The 22192-nt window shown below is 38.5% G+C and overlaps 2 protein-coding genes across 3 annotated transcripts; one reads left to right on the top strand and one right to left on the bottom strand.

Moving 5' to 3' along the window:
* Positions 1 to 11532: 11532 nt before the first annotated feature.
* On the bottom strand, positions 11533 to 15807 carry LOC133916038 (protein COP1 SUPPRESSOR 2-like). Of its 2 annotated transcripts, XR_009909446.1 has the most exons (7): positions 15536 to 15807; positions 15234 to 15446; positions 15015 to 15129; positions 14849 to 14922; positions 13986 to 14143; positions 12232 to 12463; positions 11533 to 12148 (listed from the first exon to the last, which is right to left on the bottom strand). XR_009909446.1 is itself a non-coding variant. In XM_062359519.1 (6 exons), exons 1-6 carry the CDS (start codon positions 15607 to 15609, stop codon positions 12288 to 12290), a joined length of 810 nt encoding a protein of 269 aa, XP_062215503.1. In that variant the 5' UTR covers positions 15610 to 15807; the 3' UTR covers positions 11533 to 12287. The 2 variants fall into 2 exon arrangements, 1 of the variants encoding a protein (XP_062215503.1); XM_062359519.1 differs by having other exon boundaries at positions 11533 to 12463.
* A 1858-nt stretch (positions 15808 to 17665) lies between these two features.
* On the top strand, positions 17666 to 22045 carry LOC133916037 (uncharacterized). The gene is made up of 5 exons (XM_062359518.1): positions 17666 to 17875; positions 18838 to 19111; positions 20512 to 20748; positions 20873 to 21090; positions 21546 to 22045. Exons 1-5 carry the CDS (start codon positions 17829 to 17831, stop codon positions 21808 to 21810), a joined length of 1041 nt encoding a protein of 346 aa, XP_062215502.1. The 5' UTR covers positions 17666 to 17828; the 3' UTR covers positions 21811 to 22045.
* The last annotated feature ends 147 nt before the right edge of the window (positions 22046 to 22192 follow it).

Genomic DNA, 22192 nt, shown 5'->3' with positions numbered 1-22192 from the left:
TGGTGTGAAAAGAAAAGTCTTCCATGCTTGGTGCATGAGAGGCAATCAAGTGAATTTCATCAAGCTTCTAAAAGATCAAGAGAGGATCGAGATGGGAAGCGAGGATGAACATTGTCATCAAGCATAAGTGAAGAGTTGATGACAAGCCTAAAAGAAGAATCGGGACTTGGATAATGTATTCATCAAGTCCAAAGAGATGGCTGCCTCAAGGCAAAGGTATAAAATATAGGGCATTTTCTTTTACCAGTCAATGGCGATTTGAGAAGAGAAATGACCGGATTGATAGGATAAATATCATACTATTAAGAGGGGTTTAGACGATTACTTGAGTTTTTACCATATGTTGATAAGCTCAATCTTGCATGTGCATACTCTCTTTTATAGAATGCTATAATTTGCAAATGGGTTTTGGAAATAGCTCAAATCCATATTCCTACTCCTTGTGACATGTCACTAAGTTTGCAAAGATGTTTTGCAAGTTGTCATAGTGAATGTTTTAACCCTTGGTCGCAGAACCTAAATTGGGCACCAAGCTTTCTGTAGAGTCTAAGAACACCTAAATTGGGCACCAAGATAGAAAGTTATAGCTATTTCTCTAAGTGTCAGATATGCTAATCAGGGAGTGGCAGTCTGACCGCAAAGAACTCCGGTCTGACCACCAGGGTGGTGGTCTGACCGCCAAGATGGCCAGTTTGACCACTGGAGCTTGCAGAGTACTTTCATCTCTCTGGAACGGGTGGCGGTCAGACCGCCAAGGTGGCCGGTCTGACAGCCAGGTATTATCGATCTAATTGCGGGGGAACAGAGAGTTTTGGTAGTCTATTCGAGGCTCACGGTCTGACCGTCAAGGTGACTGGTCTAACTGCTAGAGGCCTGAAAAATCTATAACGGCTAGTTTTAGAGCTATTGTTCTAGTGGCGGTCTAACCGCCAGCTTTACTACGGTCTAGCCGGCAGATGCGCAGAGAAGTCAGACTTTGGGAATAGCTACATTTCGGATTTTGACCTCTATATACCTCATGTCCAGTGGATTGGAATGACTCTCCTGCATCCATTGAGCATCCTTAAGCTAAGTAAAGTCATCTCCATATATTTGTGCATGTGTTGCACATAGAGAGGGTTGTGAGGTAAGAATTAAGTACATTTGCATTAGTGATTGAGCTTTAGGCACTTGGTGAGAGTCTAGTTTGTCTTGGCTTGTTACTCTTTGTGTTTGCCAACACCTAGACGTTGCGGTGGCGTTGTGATCCGGTGATCTTCAAAAAGAAGCTTATGAGAAGACCCGATGTGATTGTGAGAGCCTTTGTGCTATTAGATCAAGTTGCTCGTGATGAGCCTCTTCTAATAGCGAGAATTGCATACTTGATACAGGAGTGATTAAAGGTTTGAACCCACCTCAACGTGGATTAGGGGAGACCGACAAGTCTCCGAGACCACGGTAGAAAATCCGGTATCTGCTTTGTGGTTTGCCTACTTAAGCTTTTTAACTTTAAGCAATTTACATTCCTAGAATTATAATTGCTTATATATCACACTAGTTTGGAAAAGTTAACATAGACATTGAATCGATCACTTTCATTGAGACATAGATTTTGGGGGTTTCATATGTATTGTAATAGATTATTTTTAATTCCACATCTTTATCGGTTATATCTTGTTAGAAATTTTAGAACCGCCTATTCACCCCCCCACCCCACTTTAGTCAGCCTCCTTGATCCTATAAGTAGTATCAGAGCTTGGTCTCTCTTTTTAATGGAATTAACTGTCTCAAGAGAAAAAAGATGATGACTAGTTGTATAGAACACCCTGGTAAGACACCTTTATTTAATGGCACAAATTATACTCAGTGGAGAACACACATCATTTCTTATTTTAAAGTTGTGAGTCCGAAAATATGGTGGATCGTAGATGTGGCCTTTTCTCATGCTTTGGATGACCATGCTCCAATAAAAGGGCAAAAGAAATGCCTACATCTCGATGTTATAGCTACTGATGTTTATTTAGTGTTTTGAGTGTAGATGTGTTCTATGAGATATGAAATTTAAAGAGTGCTCATGACATGTGGACCAAATAGCAAGAAAAATATGATGGATCCAACATGACAAATGATGATTCCATTGATGAGTGGATGATTATGGATAATTGTTCTATCTCAAGCTCTCATGATGAGGAGAACTGTTCTTCTTCAAGTGGCTATGTTGATGAATCTATAACTTCATCTACATCACCATATTGCTTTATGGCAAAAGGTAACAAGAAGGTAAAAAGTTTTGTTGATGATGATGATCGTGAATATACTTATGATAATCTTGTAGAGATGTTAGAAGGCATGGGCGAATATATTGACCAAGAGAAATCTAAAATGAGAAATTTAAAGAAGGAAAATACTTCTTTGAAAGACTTATATGAGGAGCTAAAGCAGTCTCATGAGGAGCTTAAGGAATCTCATGAGAAGCTAAAATTCTCTCATGGGATTCTTAGTGAAACTCATAAGAAACTCAAATAAGCTTATGACTCTCTTGCGGCCAATGTATCCGAAAATGCTAAAGTGGACATAGGCATATCATGTGACTTAATTGATAACATGCTATGTGTATCTACTTCATTCATTGCATCTAAAGTTGATGTGGCCACTTCTTGTGATGAATTGATAGATATACCTTGTAGCTCAAATGTATATGCTAGTTCTTCCTCTATGCTTGTTGATACTAACCTTGAAGAGGAGAACAAAGAGCTAAAATATGAGATCAAGGAATTAAAGAAGAAACTAAAAGGATGCTATAACTCGAAGACCACTCCTGATGATATCTTGAATTCTCAAAAAAGCATAGATGATAAGAGTGGACTTGGTTTCCACGCCAAGAAAAAGGAGAACAACCGAACACGATGTAATAGAAGGCATCAAAAGAAATATCAAGATACAAAGAAGATGATCAAGAAGAAAGAAAAGAAATATCTCTCTTACATCTTCTGCTTCAAATGAGAGGAAATGGGACACTTTTCCTCAAGTTGTCCTAGCAAGCTTGATGAGGATCCAAAGATATCAAAGAGGCAAATTGGCAAGAAGGAAGGCAACGTGACTAGAAGCAAAAATATGATTATAATTGCCGAGAGAAAGGGCATATTGGTAAGCATTGCCTAAATGGTAACACTCCTAAGACTATTCTTTTCAATGATCATTATTTTCTTAGGAAGACTAGAAATGATACCATAATTGCTAAGGTTGTTAGTCACATAAACCTTCAAGAACCCAACATGGTTTGGGTACCACAAGGTGTTTGAATGATTTAATAGGTACTTGAAGAGGTATTGAAGACTTGACTCATTTGTGAAAAAGTAATTTCATACATTATGCCAAAATAGAGTCAAGTATAAGGATGGACTTTCTACATTATGAACCAATATCATCTCAGTAGCAAGTATTTATATTGAAGTATCTAGTCTCTAGCCTTGAGTAGGTTATATTGTTTAGTGTTGCATAATATTATTAGTTGTTGCTTTCTTATGCATCATATTATTATTTAGCTTTTGGAGCATATTTGTTTCGGTTCCAAACACTCAAATGTGTTGCTAGTTGAATCATATAGTTCTTTATCAAATCTTTATGGGGATCTTAAGATTAAACATGTTTATTTAATTAAAAAATTAGATGCTATGCCTCTAGTGGATTTACATATGTCATGTCTTAATTTCATTTCTATATATAAGGAAAAATCCACTGAATCTCCTATTGATGATGCTTGTGTTTCTAACTCTTTCTTATATAGCATCTTTGGAAGAAAGAAAACGTTAAACTAAGATAATGTTAAGCTAAAGGTTCAACTTGAAAAGCTAACTAGCAAGTACGTGAAACTACAAGAAAATTATAATGAGCTTTCGTGCACTCATGAAGATTGTGTAGCTTCTTATACCAAACTAGAAATAGTTCATAAGGTAATGCTCACAATGGTAAGATCATATGAACTTCATATGGACAATAGCACATTTTCTTTGCATAACATAGATTTAACATGTGCTAGTCCTAGAAATTCATTAGATGCAAAATTTATATCCAATGATGAATTCATATTATTCCTTGTTGCTGTAACACAAAATGTCTTCTCTAGTTCTATTTGTGAAATTAACCTCATAGAGGAAATTAAGGAGCTCAAGGATCATGTCAAGAACATATATGACAAGATACCAATCAAATGATCATCAAGGCAAGAAGCCTTAAGTGAAAAGGTTTGGCGGCAAAATATATTATACATGCCGGAAAAAGGAAAATTTATCCTTATCATGTCCTCAAGGTGGAAAGGAGGTCATTGGAGACTTGGTAACATTATTTGAATATGAAGAATTCATCAAAGTACTAGAAGTGCCAAGTCATATTGAAAACATTCATCATCTATCCAATGTCACTGTATAGATAACACTATCACATTTTTTGGAGAAATTTGTTGGGTACTATCGCAAAAATTGCAAAAGTTGGAAAGTACCATCGGTGTGAGTTTGATATGTGGGTCCTAGGCCTATATGTCATCCTCACAGCCGATGGTATTTTCCAATATGGGCACTTTTGTGATGGTATCCATCTAATTTTGCCCATTTTTTGAGACAAGTGTTCTTAAAATTCATATCTTCGTGATAGATACATAGTCCAATAGGATTCCCAGAGCTTTACACATATTGGAACCTCTGATTGAAAAATTAGAATATCTGATGGTCCAAGAAACCTTTTAAGGTTTCTAGCCCTTTGCATATGTACGTTTTGTATCTATGCATAAATAAGAGTTTATGCTTTTTGCTTATCTGACATCACATCATAATTTACATGCTCATATTTCCATATGCTATTCTCATGATCATGGCAAGTTGATGCAAAATTTCAAATTGAGACACTCCATCTATGGTTATGTTTGATTTGAGTTGCTAATAGAGTTGTCAAAAAACATCTCATTAGAATTATTTTTAAAACCAAATTCTTAACCCAAATTCTATAAAAAAAAATTCTGGAATTTTTTATTCCAACGGTCTGACCCTAAGGATTTCAATCTGACTACCAGAGTTATACAAAAGGGTTTCTGAATCCTCTGCTTTTAGTGGCCTGACCTCGCCTTCTCTCGGTCTGACCGCCAACACATATTTGATCTTATTCATTGAAATTTATTTGGCTCTTTGGAGAAATTAATGGATTATCATATAATTGGGAGTATTATGCTTTGTGCATCTTACATACTTGTAAATATGAATATTTGAGAAATACCTCTTAGAATTGATATTATTTCTTATCTAGTATCTATGTGGTATGTCAAGCTCATTTAAGACTCAATGTCTCAAATATCCATTAATTGACCCATAATTGTTTTAATTGAAACTCGAGATCTTATTGAGTTTATGCTTCTCTTTCAATCTCAAGAGTTTAATTGGAATCATTTTCTCATTTGGATCAAATCAACTAATAGCATGGTGCTTAATTCTAAACTTTCATCGCATGCTTCGTTGAAAGAAAATTGATCTATGTTATCTTGCTATTACCATTTTGAGGTATCTCGATATACTATTGTATTTACTTACAATTGATAATTATAAAAGTAGTAATATTTATTGATCATCTTCCTTTCAACCTTGTGGTTCTAATGATTGGTTTTTTTTATGAAATTTGTTTATAGAAGCTAAGGTTTTGCTATCTCACCGCTTGTATCATTTCCAATATACTTGGTTGAGATAAGCTTTTGAGCATGAATGCATTTTTTCATTTTATTATATGCTCAATCTTATTGCTTAGTTCATTTTATAAACTTTGTGAATGATCATTTATTGATCTTGTGCCTTAGATGTATTTTGATAAGCTTTCGTGATTTATATGCTATTTTATCCAAATTATGTTTTTATTGGATCTTGGAAGTGATGAACATGCTTGTTTAATTTAATTGTTAATACATATAGCATGTTTTGGTTTTCTTTGATCCAACATATAGAGTAAGCCTCTCTCAAAAGCTCTTAATGGCTAAAAGGTGCATATTGACTTCAATTGGTATCTAATTCATATTCATATGCATCGTTTATGATAGAGTTTACCCTATGTGTTGAGGTTTTTGCTAACATTTATGGAACCAATGAGTTTGGGGATCAAATTATATTTGAATAAGTTCTAGGTACAATGGAGATGCATTGGATGCTTAGCTCATTTGTAGACAAAGTCTTTTTAAAAGGAAAATCATTTCAATTGAAAATCATAATGAAGGTCTTCTTCGTTCAACTGGTATTAAAAAGAAGATCTTCTCCTTCAACTTCTACTTCAATTAGAATCATAAAGAAGGATCATGTTAAAGTAAAGCCAAGCAAAGATAAGCAAAAATCTACTACATCAATCCAATGTGTTTAATTAACTTGTTCTTAATCCATGCATTGAATGTCGAAGATTCAAAATTGTGTAGGTTGCATCATAGCATGAAAGTAACTCATGAAAATTTATTTTTCTTGCAAGTGCCTAAAAACATCTTTATTGCAAATATGAGCAATTTAAAGTCGAATATTTTTGTGATAAGTCTATAATCATGTTTATGATTCATCCAATAAAAATATGCAAAAGAATTTATATAAAATGCTTTAGTTGCTCTTATCTACAATATTGATGAAGATTGCAAAATTTATTCTTTTGCTTGAAGTTTATTGGCTTTAGTTAGAAACATCTCAACTTCTGCTTTTTAAGTTATGTAGTGTTGAACTCTTTCATCTTGGTCTGTTTTGAATGTTTCTATTGAACACTTAACCCTATGAAATGTTGGCATCTTGTTATAATTGAAATTTCATTATAAAGTTAACAATTTTTCTATGTTCAAACTTGAGCCTAATCCATTGCACATGTGTTTTGGATATTGATTTCGGATTTATGCTTGACTTACTTTCAATTGAATTTGTTCAATTGACATCTCTTTCAATTGCTATGCCTTGGGTTTCCAATTGGCATCTCTTTACACCCCTTGAGTCCAGTGAATAGTGTGATCTCTTTAAATTATTCGCAATTGGATAAATGCATTTAATTTCACTCAATCTATGAGAAATGTACACTTTTGGGGGGAGCTCATACTATAAGTGGTGGTGCATTAGCTTTTGATGATTCCTTCATGGGATATGGCTAATGAGCTTTGGGGAGAATTTCTTTTTGAGAAAGTTCTCTCTATTTGGTAAGTTCTCCAAAATTCTTACATTTTGGTATTGATATCAATTGGGAGAAAAATTTTAGATGTTATATTTGCATATGGCTCTATTCAACAATTTTATGGACTATCTAGGTAGTCTACAATGCTGATTAATGCATATGCAAAATAGTCCCAAATATGTCCCTTATACATAAGGCACCACACTTACGCTAAACTCATTGCTCAAATTATCAAAATTAGAGCAAATAATCCTGGACGCAGGATCAAATCCATTCACATGGATAATCCTGTTCCTTAACGTGATTCAATTATTGTTTGGTTTTGGACACTACTGCATTAAGTACTATATGTGCACATTCAAAATGGTCTAGCTGAATCTCTCATCAAGAGAATCAAATCATTTGCCTGACCGACCAAAGAATTGTAATTGGCCAACATCTTGTTGGTGACATGCGGCTTTACACATCGCATCATTATACCAAATTCATCCAATTGCAATCATACGCCTCCCTCCGTTACAGTTAATATGTGAAAATTTGGCCTTAGCCAAGTATTTCCCATCTGTGAATCGGTTACGTTCTGCACGTACCGATATCACCACCGTACAGCATACATCAAAGGACATTGGGGATCTATATGAGGTATAATTATCCGTCAATCATATAATACCTCAAGTCCCTCACAAAGGACATATTCATTGCATGTATGCTCATAACATTTTAAGAATAATTTCAGGCATTAGGGGGAGATTAATACCACAAAGAATATCAAGAATCATAAGAGAGTGTCACACACGTTCACATTTAGTCCTCATATCCACGTATCTGAGATCTGAATCATTATTCAGACCATCTTGTATTTGCAACATATTACAAATCATCTGTCAGATATGTTTACTTGTGATAAAGGTATCATCAAATCCTACATTCCTGCTAAGAATGTGCTGAAAAGAGTGGAGGTACCAAACAAAACCACTCAACTTCCAAATCAAAATAAGAGGGGGAGAAGTATGGTCACAAAGGATAAAGCTTCTTGCAAGCTACCGCGGAAACAGAGGAATCCCTCCTCTACGACAGTAAATGCAAATCAACAATATCAAGTTGATAGATATCTTATGGATATTCACTATCCAAATGCCTATGGATGTTTATCATCCAAATACCCAGCACAAATATGTACACAAATTCATATGCTGGGTCATAGGAACACCCTAACTCTATTGTTTTGGAAAATACACGGAGTTAAATGGGATAATATTAATTCCATAGAATCAATCAATACCAAAGACTACAAATTATCAATAAATAATTTCTCCTCGAAAAGTGTAGAAGATCTTCAATTGGATCCAGGCCAAAGTCCATAGCCATGGCAGGGTGTCTTAAGCACTCGGACTGAACCAAATAGAAAGAAGCAATTGAGGTAGAATTGCACTCGCTCACAAAAAGAGAGGTATTTTCACAAAAAGAGAGGTATTCACAAAAGTAATACCTACACATCCAATATCTTCCTACGAAAAAAATTGATTTTTATTCCATAAGGTGGTGAAATAGAGAGACTTGTAGCAAAAAGGGTTCACACAGAGACCCGACATCAATTACGATGCTACGTACCCCAAGGTATGTGTGAAAATTATGTTCTCATATTCAAAATCATTGGCAGATCAAATGAATTGGATAGATTCGAACATATAAGTCCCTAATGGGCTTCACAGTCTGAATCTAAATACAAATCGTAATATATATTGTGTAAGTAACTTTATAACTTCAAACAGTTAAGTTGATTGTGGTATAACTGACTAAATGAGTTCCTTCCACAGAAGAGTTACTCCAACTGCAACAATTGCATGTGTGTTCATAATGAAATCCTAATTAGATTTTGTATCATCTCCAAACCACACACGACAAAGTATGTAATCATCTTATGACGGAATTTGAGATGAATGATTTGATTAAAACCAAATTTTGTTTAAGTCTACAACTTAAGTATATTCCTTCAGAAATATTTATCCATCAGTCCATCAATATCCAAATGATATTAGACAATCATATCCATCCAAATACTTATGGTCATTCAATCCCTAAATATGAATCAAGATCCATTCATACATTGAATTCATAATAAAAAAATATTGAACCTAAAGTTCTATATCATAGTGCTATCAAAGTGTTCATGTATCTTGCAAATCGCAACAGACCTGATATTGCATTTACAGATAACTTGCTAGCTTAAATAGTGCAACTCTAACAACACTATTAGGCGGGAGTCAAAGAAGATATCAAAATATATCTTTATTGCATCAAAGATCTAAGTTTTTCTATCAGAAAACCGAGTTATGACCATAGTGGGATATTCTAACACTAGCTATATAACAGATCCCCATAATGCCAGATCACAGACTGATATCATGGTGATATAGCCATCTCACAAGATTCATCAAACAGATTCTAGTGGCTATTTTCACCTATCATTCTAAAACATCACATATATGTGTATATCTTCGCAGAATGATCAACCACATAAAAAATCATATGGTATTAGTTCCATTGAATCACCAACCATTATCTATGAAGATAATGCTGTATGTATTTCTCAAATGCAAACAAGTTACATAAAGAGCAATATAACCAAACATATTGCTCCTAAATTGTTCTATCCTCATAATGGGGAGATAGAAATCTTGCAAACTAAATAATATGATAATCTCGCTGATTTATTCACTAAGTTCTTACCAACTTCCACATTCCAAAATGTATTTATGGAATTGGTATGCGGTGACTCCGAGATTTGCAAGGTTCAGGGGGAGTTTATCCCTAAATAATAACATGTTTGTAATTATATTGCACTCTTTTCCTTTATGAGTTTTTCCTATATGGTTTCTCATATAAGGTTTTTGATGAGGCAATATCTACACAAGAACATATGTCATATCTCCTATTTTTCCCTTTAGGGTTTTTTAAGGAGGTATCAGATATATATCTATTGTTCTCTAAACTCGCTTATGAGTTTTTCCTTTTAAAGATTTTCTTATATGAGTTTACAAAGAGACAATAATTAATATATGATGTACCATTTTCTCCTTATTTTCTCATTGGGTTTTAAATGAGTTTTAACATCATATCATTATTATTCCTCCTATTTTTCCAAGAGGTTTTCAGAGGTTTTAATATGATCCATATATCATAATTATTGTTCTCTAAGCTCACCAAAATAAGTTTTTCCTATTTAGGATTCTCATATGAGCTTACAATGAGGCAATAGCCAATATGCGCCATATCATTTTCTCCTCTTTTTCCCATTGGATTTTGAAGGAGTTTTAATGGAAAATCAACACATTATTTCCTCCTCATATTTTTCTCACAGGATTTTTTGGAGGAGTTCTAACAAGAAGTTTACATTACAGATAATTGATCAAGGGGGAGTATTAGAATTAGATTATAGTTAGTGTGATCAATTAGCAAAGGGACATCTTTTCATTGTGTCCATTGGAGAGATATATGCCTCTCCAATAGTACCACTTCATCATATGTGTGTGTGTATATATATAGCTAGTCTATGTTTGATCATCTCTCTGGAGATTTGATGCATATCTGATGGCTATTATACAAACACATCAGTGTCCGCCCAGAGAAAAGTGACAAGCACGAGTTCTTGTTTTTAAGATCCAGCGTAGAGCCTATCCAGATACACTTAGATAGCTTTGCTGAGTCTGCAGAACAATTGACAAGAATAGCAAAGAAAATGTGACCTATGATGAGAGATCGTGACTGGCGCCGATCGATGCGTTTGTTTTCGCGAGCGGGCGCATAGGGTCAGGCACCGTCAACGTGCTGCCCACTGTCTGCGCAACAGACGCACTTGGCGGATGGGCTGGACAATGGCGGGTAGGCTCTGCTCATAGCCATGGGCACCTGACCGCCTGCTTGCTCGTCCATCCCATGCGGGTGGAACCGGCCGGCGTAAGAAGTGTCCCATAAATCACGCTCCGCCAACCGGAAGGTGAGCATGCTGGTGGCAAAAGACCATCGACAAGGGCGACTCTTGCCGCATTCTCCACCTCCAGAGAAACCGCAGGGAGCTGTATCTTGTGTGTGCAAAGGGTTCATAACCCTAGTGTTTTCTGCAACTAGATTGTTCCAATGCAAGGGCTTACTATAAAAGAAACTGAGAACAATTAGATTCAACAAGCGGTTGTCATGTAAAGTGGTAAGGTACCAGTTTGCCAGTTAGCTATTAATCTTAGTCGTCCAACCGCTTCGAACATAATGAATGAATACCCATTAGCTGGTCCATTAGTCATCTCTCATTTTTTCTCTCTCAAATTCCTTTGATACTTTCTGGATTCCCAACACCATACACATACCAGATGCATACTAGCTGGATCAGTCGGAGATAGCTTAAGATACCATGTCTCCATCGGCAGCTACAGTATTGCCGATACTTACTGGTAAAACCAGTAATGTCAGAGCATATTTGGATCGCAAAAGTAGTGCAAATCCTCCAAGTTACATATGAAAATCCTCCGTTTAAAGGGCTTAATATTTTATCTTTGCACTAGGAAAAAACAAAGTAAGCAGACATACGGCAGCAGAAGTAACTCACAAATTACTCGTCCGTAGAAATCCAGGTTTACTGATATCTGATGCTACTGCAGCACAAACTGTGAACAACTCTGAGAAACAGAATATTCCAGGCTAGAAAGATGAAATTATTGGCTTTGCCATGCACTCCAAAAAATGAAATCGTGCTACCCTTTGGCCTTTGCCCAAGATGTTGCGGCTCATTTATATTGGTCAAAAAGAGCACAACTTTGGCCTGTGCAGATATGAGCATGGAGCTTGACACGATCCTGGCAAGTTAGGAGCTCTCATGTCCAAACCCACTGCAAGGCCCCTGAGATATCAAGCCTCCAAGTTGACATGGGAATTTCCGATGTCCCTCCCCTCAAATATATTACTCCAAATCGCCTCTATAATAAGGCTTTACTCTGCTCCTTGCTGTCAGCAGCTGCAAAAGCAGGGTCAACAATCAAGGATGCCCTTTACTGTCAATTTTTCACTAGAAAGGACAGAGGATGTATTCACACTGACATATTTGAGCTTAAAAGGCAGCAGCACCAGCAAGCAGCCTATTCCGTTGGCTCTTGCTATCTTCGCATGACACGGAATTTTTCTCGCTTGCGGAAACGCTCGAGCATGAGCTCATCACTAGCAGCTTCTCTCCGTCCTGCAGCTGCACCATCTGAATTTTTAGTATTTGTTTCTTTGCCTCCTGCGGTTTCAATTGGCCGGGAATCTTTATCTTTGTACAATCCATGATGCTCTGCATTGTAAGGAAATAATTTAGCACACTTAATGAGAATAACAAAGATGCACGTGATATGACATACTTAATGATCCTTGAACAGAAGAGCTCCGAAATGGTATCGCTATTGTTGCATTTTGCATATTACATGAATTTGCTGCAGCACAGAACAGTCCACAGGATATTCACAGTATGTTATATCCTAAAACTCACTATGCATACCTCTAACATTATGTTGGCCTAAATAGTCCTGCTACCAATCCATTGAGTATCTATTTTCATTACAGGGCAGGAAATTATCTTACAAAGTTATCTTACTCATCAATCTAGTAGGTTCCAATTATAACAGCTAGATTAAATCCTTTTGTCAATACTCAAAGGTACAAATTCTCATAAAAAGTTATCTTACCCATCCATCTAGTGGGTTCCAATTATAACAGCTAGATTAAATCTTATTTGCAAATACCCAAAGGTACTATCATTCTATAAAAGATTAAAGCAACATACCTGGTATACAAAGACTAAAGCTAGCAATAGGGCAGAAAGTGTTTGCTCTGTAACTTGTCACCAGCAGGTAGCAGGAACTGATGGATAAAGCACTGGTTGCACTAGTAACACAGGTGACATCGAACTAACCAGACCATAGACATAAAAGCAGGCCATTTTTAATCATAGTCGGAGGACATCAGGAGGAACAGTGGATGAAGTAATTTCTAAATGCATGCTTAAGCATGGAGTATTCTTATTTTTTTACAAGGAACAATCAACACCAGAGGCATGCTAGAAAGATAATGATAAAATAAAATAAATAAGAGTCGGTGTCATCAATATTCTCTTTGTCCTGCCAATTAAGTATGGTTTAATTCAGTGGGTATTGGATTATGATAAATGTAATATATCGCTTCAAAATTTTAATGCTGGTGACTGCAAAATCTTAGGCTGGCTCACAGAAAATATTCATGAAGGCACTAATGCACTACGGCTACAACTACCATGATGGAACATATGGCTTCAAAAGAACAAATGGATTTCAAAATGATTCCTCCCAATAAATAGAGATGGAAGAGATTTTTATTTTGTGACTTAGGTTAGTTTGGTCCCTTCGTTGTGATGCACTTATTTTTTAAGCTGCTGTAGGAAAGCAGTCGTGAAAAAATATGTCGTTTACTTGAAAAATCAAATTAAGTTTACATGAACTGTGTTATACAACTATTGCTCGTCACACATTTGTTGTGTAATTGGAAATGCATTAATATTTCAGTTTGCAACCTAGTTTCAACAAAAAGCAGTTAACCAAGCCCTGAATTTTCTCAAAGTAATTCTACCCAACGAGATTATCATAATCCAGGCTGTAGTATGGCTCAAAGGTAGAGTTTCTTCACCTATGGTGGCTGCTATATCTAGTCGAGTTGTATAAGTCTTGTCTCTTTTTTATTTCTTGGCCTTACATTTGTATTATTATTTTTACATATTAAAACATATCAGTGGATCCCCTCCTGTTTCCCATAAAAAAAATCTTGAAAAGGGACATGTAACAAACCTCTTCGCAATTTCTCATCATGCTCTCTACCACGATGGAAATAATCAGCACTGTAACTTGATGGAATGTTTGCAACCGATTTTGGTTTGCCCACGAGCCTTTTCTCTTGCAGCATCTTTTTTGCTGCCTCAGTTTCTTCAATGTTTCTTAACTTGTACCTGCGAAGATAAAAACAATGATATAACATGAAACTGCATGTAACTGTGCATCCATCTTTAAAGAGAAACTCTACTACCAGAATAAGATTGGATCATAAAGCACAAAAATGTTGAGAATATTGACAGAGAAGAAGCTTCATCTAGGTTATGTTGTTGGGCCCATAATGCTGTTAGTACAATATTGATGCATGCCATTTCTTCATAATAAGCAGCCCTAATTTGAACACATAATTATAGCAGTTTCAGTCAATTAACAGTGAATGAATCTGTAACCACACTGAAACCAAGTTCTCATATCTATCAATCAATCTATGTCCGTATGTCATCAACTAGATCATTTGATAAATTTCTTCCGCATACAATCTACACAAGAAACCATTGTCACAATGTGAAATGGATTTCTGGCCAAATTCTAGATTTTGTCAAACAAATAACGAGAGAAACAAATTTGGGATCTTTGGACAATCTATAACCAATCTCACAAATAGGCATTAGTTTCATGTATACTCATCTAGTCTGACTTCCTGATTACACTACTCCATTCAACATCCTGATGTACAATGTAGTAACCTCCCCCTGTGAGGGAACGTACAACAGTATGCACAATTTTTAGATACCTCCCTACTGAGTTATAAAATAACATTCAACTCAATCATATTAAGATTTACTCTAAACAAGAAAACACAAAATGATGCAAGAACGCACTCAATGGGCAGCTGGACTTCAGCAATGCCAGTGGTCCACTGTGTTGAGCTCTCCTCTAAGTTTTTCTTCTTCACCTGTAAGAAAAAGATAACAGTACCATCATCACAGTCCACAGCAGCATGAACAATCTCAGGTCAAGGAATGCAGTGTCAAGCTACAAACAAACCTTGAGATGGTCTGGCATACTGTAGAGCTCATCGACATGGTCCTCCTCCTCCTTGTCGCCCACATCAGCCATCTTGCCCCTCTTCTTGGCCAGCTCGGTCTCCACATACCTCAACCTTCAAGTTCAACCAACAAACACATGGTCATGCCAACTCCTGCGTCTAGATGAAGCATCACACTGGTAACAAGAGGAATCACGAATACAAGCACAGCACAGTACATGTTGGGGTCCTCGATGGTGACGGCGGTCTCCTGCGCGAAGGTGTCCTGGAGGACGAGGTCCTCCTTCCCGGCCTCGCCGGCGGCCGCTGCCCAGCCGCTCCCACGGCCGCGCGTGGTGGACCCGTTAGTGAAGGCGGAGACGGAGTCAGCTGGGATGCCCAGCTTCCTCTCGCGGAGCTTCTGCATGTACTTGATCTCCTCCAGGGCGACGCTGCGAAGGCAGGGGGGAGGGACGCATCAGCGAGAAGGGCTGGCAAAGCAGGAGAGATGAGCAGGTTGGAGGGAAGGAGGGAGGGGTACCGGCGGATATCCTCGTCGTCGGAGTGGTCGGCGGCGTCCGGCTCGATGCTCCGCTTGCGGAAGTTTCTCGGCATGGTTGGAGGGTGCTGGTATCGGGCTCGTTGAGGCGGGATAGGAGGGTGGGGGTCTCGCCGGAGGTGTGGCCGACGGCGAGGTCTGGAGGATTTTGGGATTGGAGGGTTTGAATCTGAACCGACTGCTTTAGGTTCAGGCAGGGCAGGCAGCAGGACTCTGGCGGCGAGGTGAGCCCGGTTCGGTTGCAGAGATGAGGTGAACCGGATCGAGCTAACTTTGATTTGGGTCCGGTTCGTACCAGTCATGTGGGTCCGGTCCGTTCACTGTCACGTGGTTTAAGCAAGTGTGAAGAATGTTTCAGTTTGCAAATTGCAACACATAATCTGTTGACAATCTTAACCAAATTGCAACACTAAGTGGACCTATCTCTATAATTGAGAAATGAAGACACTTGTCGATTTTCAGTGCCATCTCTCACGCTTTTGATGAGATAGATTTGTCTAAAGTATCCTTTTTATTTTTAATGTAGCAATGGTACATTCGTCCGAATGCAAGTTCGAACTTTCCTCTTCCCGTTTCTCATTTCTCCCCCATTTCCTGCTCCTGTTCATCATTGGCTGCTCGGTAGACCATAGGCCTCCACAGTTATTATTGTGCGTTCACGCTATGCTACGAGTTATGTATCCCATATTGTTGACTATTTAAATAATCTATGTAAGATTAACGTCAAAAAATGTGTTAGAAAACACATTCTTTGCCTGGAGGTGTTCGCTCTCAGCAAATAACAATGTGTGTGTGGGTGGGAGAGAGGGGTTAAGACTAAGAAGTAAGGACGAATGTTGCTCCTGATAGGTAAACCGACGTACATGCATATATTCAATGCCAATTAGTATTTAACACTAGTTGATATATGGTTCAATTGAATATACCTATACTAGGCCACAATGGCTATTTTTCTAGTCAAAATCGATTTGCTGTAGTACACCCAAATACTTGGATGAACTTTTTTAATGTAACATGAATCCATGTCCCTTTAGACGAGAGAAACAACTTCAAATTATATGGATCATAGCACATTCTTGACGCTTCATATAAACCCATATGTGTTAAGTATGAGAAGCACACAGATTTGTGTGCTACTTATGAGAAACTTATGAGTTGAGAATAATTTTAGTATTGCGGGTAAGCATATGTGTTTTAATTGTAAGAAACACATACATTTATAATAATTTCCGCGTTCCGATACTGGGCAGCCCGCCGTTCTTGCCGAGTCAAATACCAGTTGGTCAATTCTCAACCGTCTGCTTCTACTCCATCATCAGGACTGACAAAAACGAAGCGATCAGGTCAAATAACCAGTTTGGAATTGAAGCATTTTGACTTCCACTCTTCTAGAATTGAACCATTTTTTTGACTTTTACAATATCCGATAGGAACAGGAATAATAGCAATTCAGAATAATGCAGCGCGAGACCCCATGACGTGTCTGCTGTCTGCAGATTACTATGTCCGTTATTTTTTACTGGTCCTTTTAGAATCTATGTAAAAAAGTTTGACCACCAATATATTTAAAAATTACCTAGGTTGGCTATAAAAAATATATGATTAGATTTTTCTTTAAAAAACTTTCATAAAAATATAATTTTATCAGTATATATTGGTACAATATTGAAAAGTAGTAGCAAAAACAACTTAAAAAACGTGAAAATTCAATGAGGACGAATAAAAAAACGGAGATATTACTTGCTTTCCTTGGAGCAAGCGAGCAAAGCGAAGCCAAGCTACCCACCAGCTAACATAAAGCCACCACGTAACGACATTTTTCTTCGCAGCATCCGTCCAGGCCCACACGGCAGCGTCCGGCTCTCCAGGACCACGCGTCGCCTCCTCTCGCTTCGCGCGTGTTGGATTGGAGCGGGTGGGTTTCGACTTTCGAATCGCACGACGCCCTCTGCCGAGCGACCCCGCCGGGGTGGGCCCGCCGCGGCAGCAGGCAGGGGTAGTTCCGTCCAATTCAGCCCCCCAACTCCTCCGGCTCCGCCTGTACCAGCTCCCCAGGCTCTGCCATCAACTTGGGGTATTCTGGTCATTCCCTCCACTACGCGCAGCGCCCTTCCCTTTTCGCTCCCGTTCGGTTCTCCCTCCCTCCCTCCGTCCGCTGCAAAGCGAAGCAAAGCTTCCAGAAAGAAGGGAAAGGGGAAGGAACCAAGCCTCGCCTCGAGTCCCTCCAAATGCTTTGATCTCCGTTGCTGGGCTTTCCCGATCTCTTCTCTTTTCCATGGCGCGCGTCCTCCCCCTCAGCATCGAGGCAGGGGAGATGGCCAGGTACGCGCTATCCACTCCGAGGTGCCGCTGTCTCTTCTTCCTCCTGCTCGAGTTACCTGTGCTTCTTTCTTTCCTTTTTTTGGGATATATTTTGGGCGGCAGGCTTGAGATTCTGGCATTTCTGTTTTTAGAGTTAGGGTTTAGGTGCAGCCACGGGTGAGCTCAAAATTTTGCCTCGTCGCTAGCTCGGTGTGAAGTCCATGCCTGCGGATTCATAGTTAGTACCAGCTCGAGGTTGCGTTCCGGAAAAGGAAGATGATCTCTGTGTGAAATTCCATCGTTTTGGCTGTTCCAAGCTTTGTTGAGAGGTGTTTTCGCTTGTTGGGGGTGCCACGTGGGCCCCACCTCCCTTTCCTAGAATGGCCGTCGGCGGTGGCTTCCAAGGAACGGTGGCCGTTGGAAAATGTTGTGATGTATAGTTGGAATATTCGTGGAACAAAGAACAGGGAGTTGGAAATTTCTTCGCATGGGTAATTGAACGTTATCTCACTAGGGTCATCAAATGTGAGTTCGAAATAAAGAGGACACATATGGAGATATTGTATTAATTTTAGTCAGAGAGTATCTGCACTTGAACTTCCAAAGGGACTAGTATCTTAACATGGGATTTAGATATGTATTCTCTTCACCAGGTGATCATTATGTTTCAGGCTGCAATCTAGTACCTATGTGCCCTTCGTTTTGGGGTTTCCATGTGAATACCGTGGTATTGGCATAGATTGCAAGATGAGATCACACTACAGTAACATGCTTATTGTGCATGTGAGCCATATCAGGTTCTTTAGTGCTCCTTAGTTAGATGCTACATACTAGTCTGCTGGCACAGATTTATATGTTTTTATTTCGTTATCCTTTTCCAGTATACAGAACAAGCATGCTCCAGCCTTACTTTGATAATTTATTAGGTGTGTTATCTATAGTTTTATACATTTTGTCATAGTGTTGGCTTGGTTCATAAACAGAGGCGAAGAGGGGGTGACAGACATGCCAAGTTCTTCAGCTGGGGTATCATGCATGGGGATTGAGCATTCTGAGCAAAACACAAAGGATGATGAATATGCGAGGCTGGTCACACCAGCTCAACATGCAACATCTGATGTTAATGCAGCAACTTTACCTGGGCAACCAAAGTCAAGATCCTTCATTTGGTGGATGAAAGTTCTGCTTGGCTGCTTCCTTCTTATATTAGTGGGTTTCGTCTTTGTGAAATGGGGGATCCCCTTTGCCTTTGAGAAGGTGAACTCTAATACTCTTTTTTTTAGCACTGTTTCAAGCAATCTTTTTCTTAACTGGAATGTCTCGTCCTGATAGATGAATCAGATCATTGAGATGTTACTATGGCTTCTTTTGTTTTGGTCCTCAGCTGATGCTAATACAATAACAATTAGCTTTCAGAGATAAACTGAAATTGGATTGTTGGCAGGTTCTTCAAGAATAATTATAAATTTGAATGTCTGATACGATGGCTTGCTTGATCAATCTGATCCTACGGTTCAAATCTATAAGAATATATGTTTCTTAAGTTTTCCTGACACTTCAATCTATCAGTATTCTATGTTGTTAAACAAAGAGCAAGACGTCTGAAATTATCTTCCATACTGCTTTGAATAAAAACAAGGAGCTCTTAGATATATGTGTCCTAAAGTTTGTAGTATAGAAACTGTCACTCAATGACTGACACGTGGTCCCTGGGCCCATTGGTCATATGGTATGTGTTTTATTACATTCACAAGCTTTTGGTAGCATGCAACTAAAAGTCCCATGACAAATTACAAATATTGGAACATTTGTAGCTGAATCAAGTAAGGACATGCTAAAGCTGGTATGTCCCCAAGTCATTGTCTAATATTCACGGTTGTTCATCATAGTCCTTGAGTCAGCACCTACCATGGGCTGCTGGTGGTGGGAGAGAGAGCAATGGTGATAACTACAGTCAACGGGAGGCTGAGTTTTGTGGAGATGTGAATAACAGCATGGGAGGAAAGGCGGGATTGTTTTAGTTGTTGCTTATTTCCAAATCATGTGCATGGTCTCTTCTAAATAGATACCAGCTCCTAACAATCCTATGTAATCCAAGACAATTAGATTCACTTCTAAGTTCTAACAATCTCATCTCTAAGCAAACAGAAGATATCTTGGTTCATCTCCAGGCCCTAGCAGGTGCAGGTGCCACAGCCGCAGGGTTGGCTGCTGGCTGGTGCCTTCTCACACCAGCTGTAGGATAGGCCCCACATGACAGCACCACCGCTCCATTCATCCTAACAATTTGGTCTTTGTGGATCCTGTCTGTTCTATGCTGGCTTTTGAATTTTGTCACATCTGCTGAGTTCTCAAGCACAAGTTCATGTTTCAACTTACAAACAAATTAAATTGTTGATGTTTAATGTTGTTGTACCTTCACTACGGTACATCCTAGTGCACTATTATCATTTGGTAGGTTACTGAGCTATAATGCTTAACGAGTAGCTGATATGTTTTACTTTAATTGAAATTTAATTTTTAGTTTATGAAATTATCGATTTTGCCATGCTTCTGTGCTATGTGTGCCTGTTACCTGCTTGATCATATTCTTTTTTTGGAGATGATATTACTTTATGTTAGAGAGTTAACACGTTTCCTATGTTGATTTGTCGTAGGTTCTATTGCCAATCATGCAATGGGAAGCAAGTGCTTTTGGGCGTCCAGTATTGGCTGCTGTGCTCATTGCATCTTTGGCTCTCTTTCCAGTTATTCTAGTCCCTTCTGGACCTTCTATGTGGTTAGCAGGAATGATCTTTGGTTATGGTTGGGGTTTCTTGATTATTATGGTTGGGACTAGTATTGGCATGGTGGTACCGTATTGGATTGGCTCATTGTTCCGCGAACGTCTACATGTAAAATTTCTCAGCTACAAGTTCTTGTGATCTGTAATTTAAGAACTAGATATTTTCTTTTTCCAGGACTATTTCCTAATTTTCTTTCTTTTCTGCTTATTTTTCCTTTAATTTTTTTCTTCAGGCATGGCTGACAAAGTGGCCTCAGCAAATAGCACTAATAAAACTTGCGGGTGAAGGGAATTGGTTCCAGCAGTTTCGAGTTGTTGCGCTTTTCAGAATCTCGCCATTCCCATATACAATATTTAACTATGCCGTAACTGTGACAGAAATTAAGTTCAACCCTTATCTGTGTGGTTCAGTTGCGGGAATGGTACCTGAGGCATTCATCTATATCTACAGGTTAGTTACAATCTCTACATCGCAGATTATGATTTTACTATTTTGCATGATTTTTCCATGAAGACTCAGACCATCTAAATCTGTATGTGGTTCACCCCATGTACTCATTGCTTTGCACATGATTCATTTACTCAACAAATAGTAGGCTGAGTTCCTGACCATGAATCTAACCGACTGTTTTGTCTAATACCTGCTCACCAATTGAGTGCATTTTGCTATACTCTACTCATAAGCTGTGAAAACGTGGAAAGTTTAGCTTATTTGGAAATTCCAGGGTACTGAAAACTTGTCTTTGTTGATGTTTACCTTGGACAAGGTACATGTGCGTAGTTTTTGGTTGCCAAACTCAGACTAGCAGTGACCGCAACCAACCCAAAGAACTGGTTTCTTTTCAATTATTGAATGCTCTCATGTTTTTCTAGAAGATTTGCTTATCTTGCTTCATTTTGTTGCAGTGGGCGGTTAATACATACACTGGCAGACATGAAGTATGGAAACTATAAGATGACACCGGTGGAGATAACGTACAACATCATCTCCTTCATCGTTACTATCACCCTCACAGTCGCCTTCACAGTGTATGCCAAGAGAGCTCTGAATGACATAAAAAGGACAGAAGGTATCTGTAAAGAAGTTCGCAGCCCTACTGGCTCGGGTGCGCTTAAGAAACGTCACCAGGAGCGTGCCGATTCACATTCCGTAGAAGTAGATGTTGTATAATGGTACATCCACCGGGAGAGTAGATACGATTGCTTGAGACGAGCCAAGTAGGCGGTAGGGTACACTAGGGTCACTAGGCTACGATAGCAGGTGAATAGTGTGCGTCCAGCTGATGTGGTTTACTTGATTCACTTCGTGTACTTGTCTGCACGGCCATACTTGAATACACAGATGCAGTGTACTGACCGAGCTTTGCGGCTATCAGCAATGTAGTTGTTTCAGATACTTGATGTTATTATCAGGAGTTCGAGTTCCCTCGTCGAATGCCGATCTTTCTTTATTTTGAAGCTTACAGTACATTTTGTAACTGATATAGGAGCCTATGAACTTTTTAAAAAAAACAGGAAACTCGTGTAGTCCACTCAACGATGTTTGGTTACTA

This window comes from Phragmites australis, chromosome 4 (genome assembly GCF_958298935.1).
Source record: "Phragmites australis chromosome 4, lpPhrAust1.1, whole genome shotgun sequence".
Classification (NCBI taxonomy): domain Eukaryota; kingdom Viridiplantae; phylum Streptophyta; class Magnoliopsida; order Poales; family Poaceae; genus Phragmites; species Phragmites australis.
The sequence above is the reverse complement of the archived record's forward strand: the minus strand, read 5'-3'. Positions and strand labels throughout refer to the sequence as shown.

What these genes read in the sequence shown, in the direction of transcription:
- LOC133916038 (XM_062359519.1), bottom strand. Translation starts at nt 15,609, where the DNA reads ATGCCGAGAAACTTCCGCAAGCGGAGCATCGAGCCGGACGCCGCCGAC. An exon ending in GACGACGAGGATATCCGCCG is followed by an intron (nt 15,447 to 15,535) that starts GTACCCCTCCCT and finishes CTGCCTTCGCAG; the next exon opens with CGTCGCCCTGGAGGAGATCA. An exon ending in GAAGTCCAGCTGCCCATTGA is followed by an intron (nt 14,144 to 14,848) that starts GTGCGTTCTTGC and finishes TTATCTTCGCAG; the next exon opens with GTACAAGTTAAGAAACATTG.
- LOC133916037 (XM_062359518.1), top strand. Translation starts at nt 17,829, where the DNA reads ATGGCGCGCGTCCTCCCCCTCAGCATCGAGGCAGGGGAGATGGCCAG. An exon ending in TCCCCTTTGCCTTTGAGAAG is followed by an intron (nt 19,112 to 20,511) that starts GTGAACTCTAAT and finishes GATTTGTCGTAG; the next exon opens with GTTCTATTGCCAATCATGCA. An exon ending in TGTTCCGCGAACGTCTACAT is followed by an intron (nt 20,749 to 20,872) that starts GTAAAATTTCTC and finishes TTTTTTCTTCAG; the next exon opens with GCATGGCTGACAAAGTGGCC.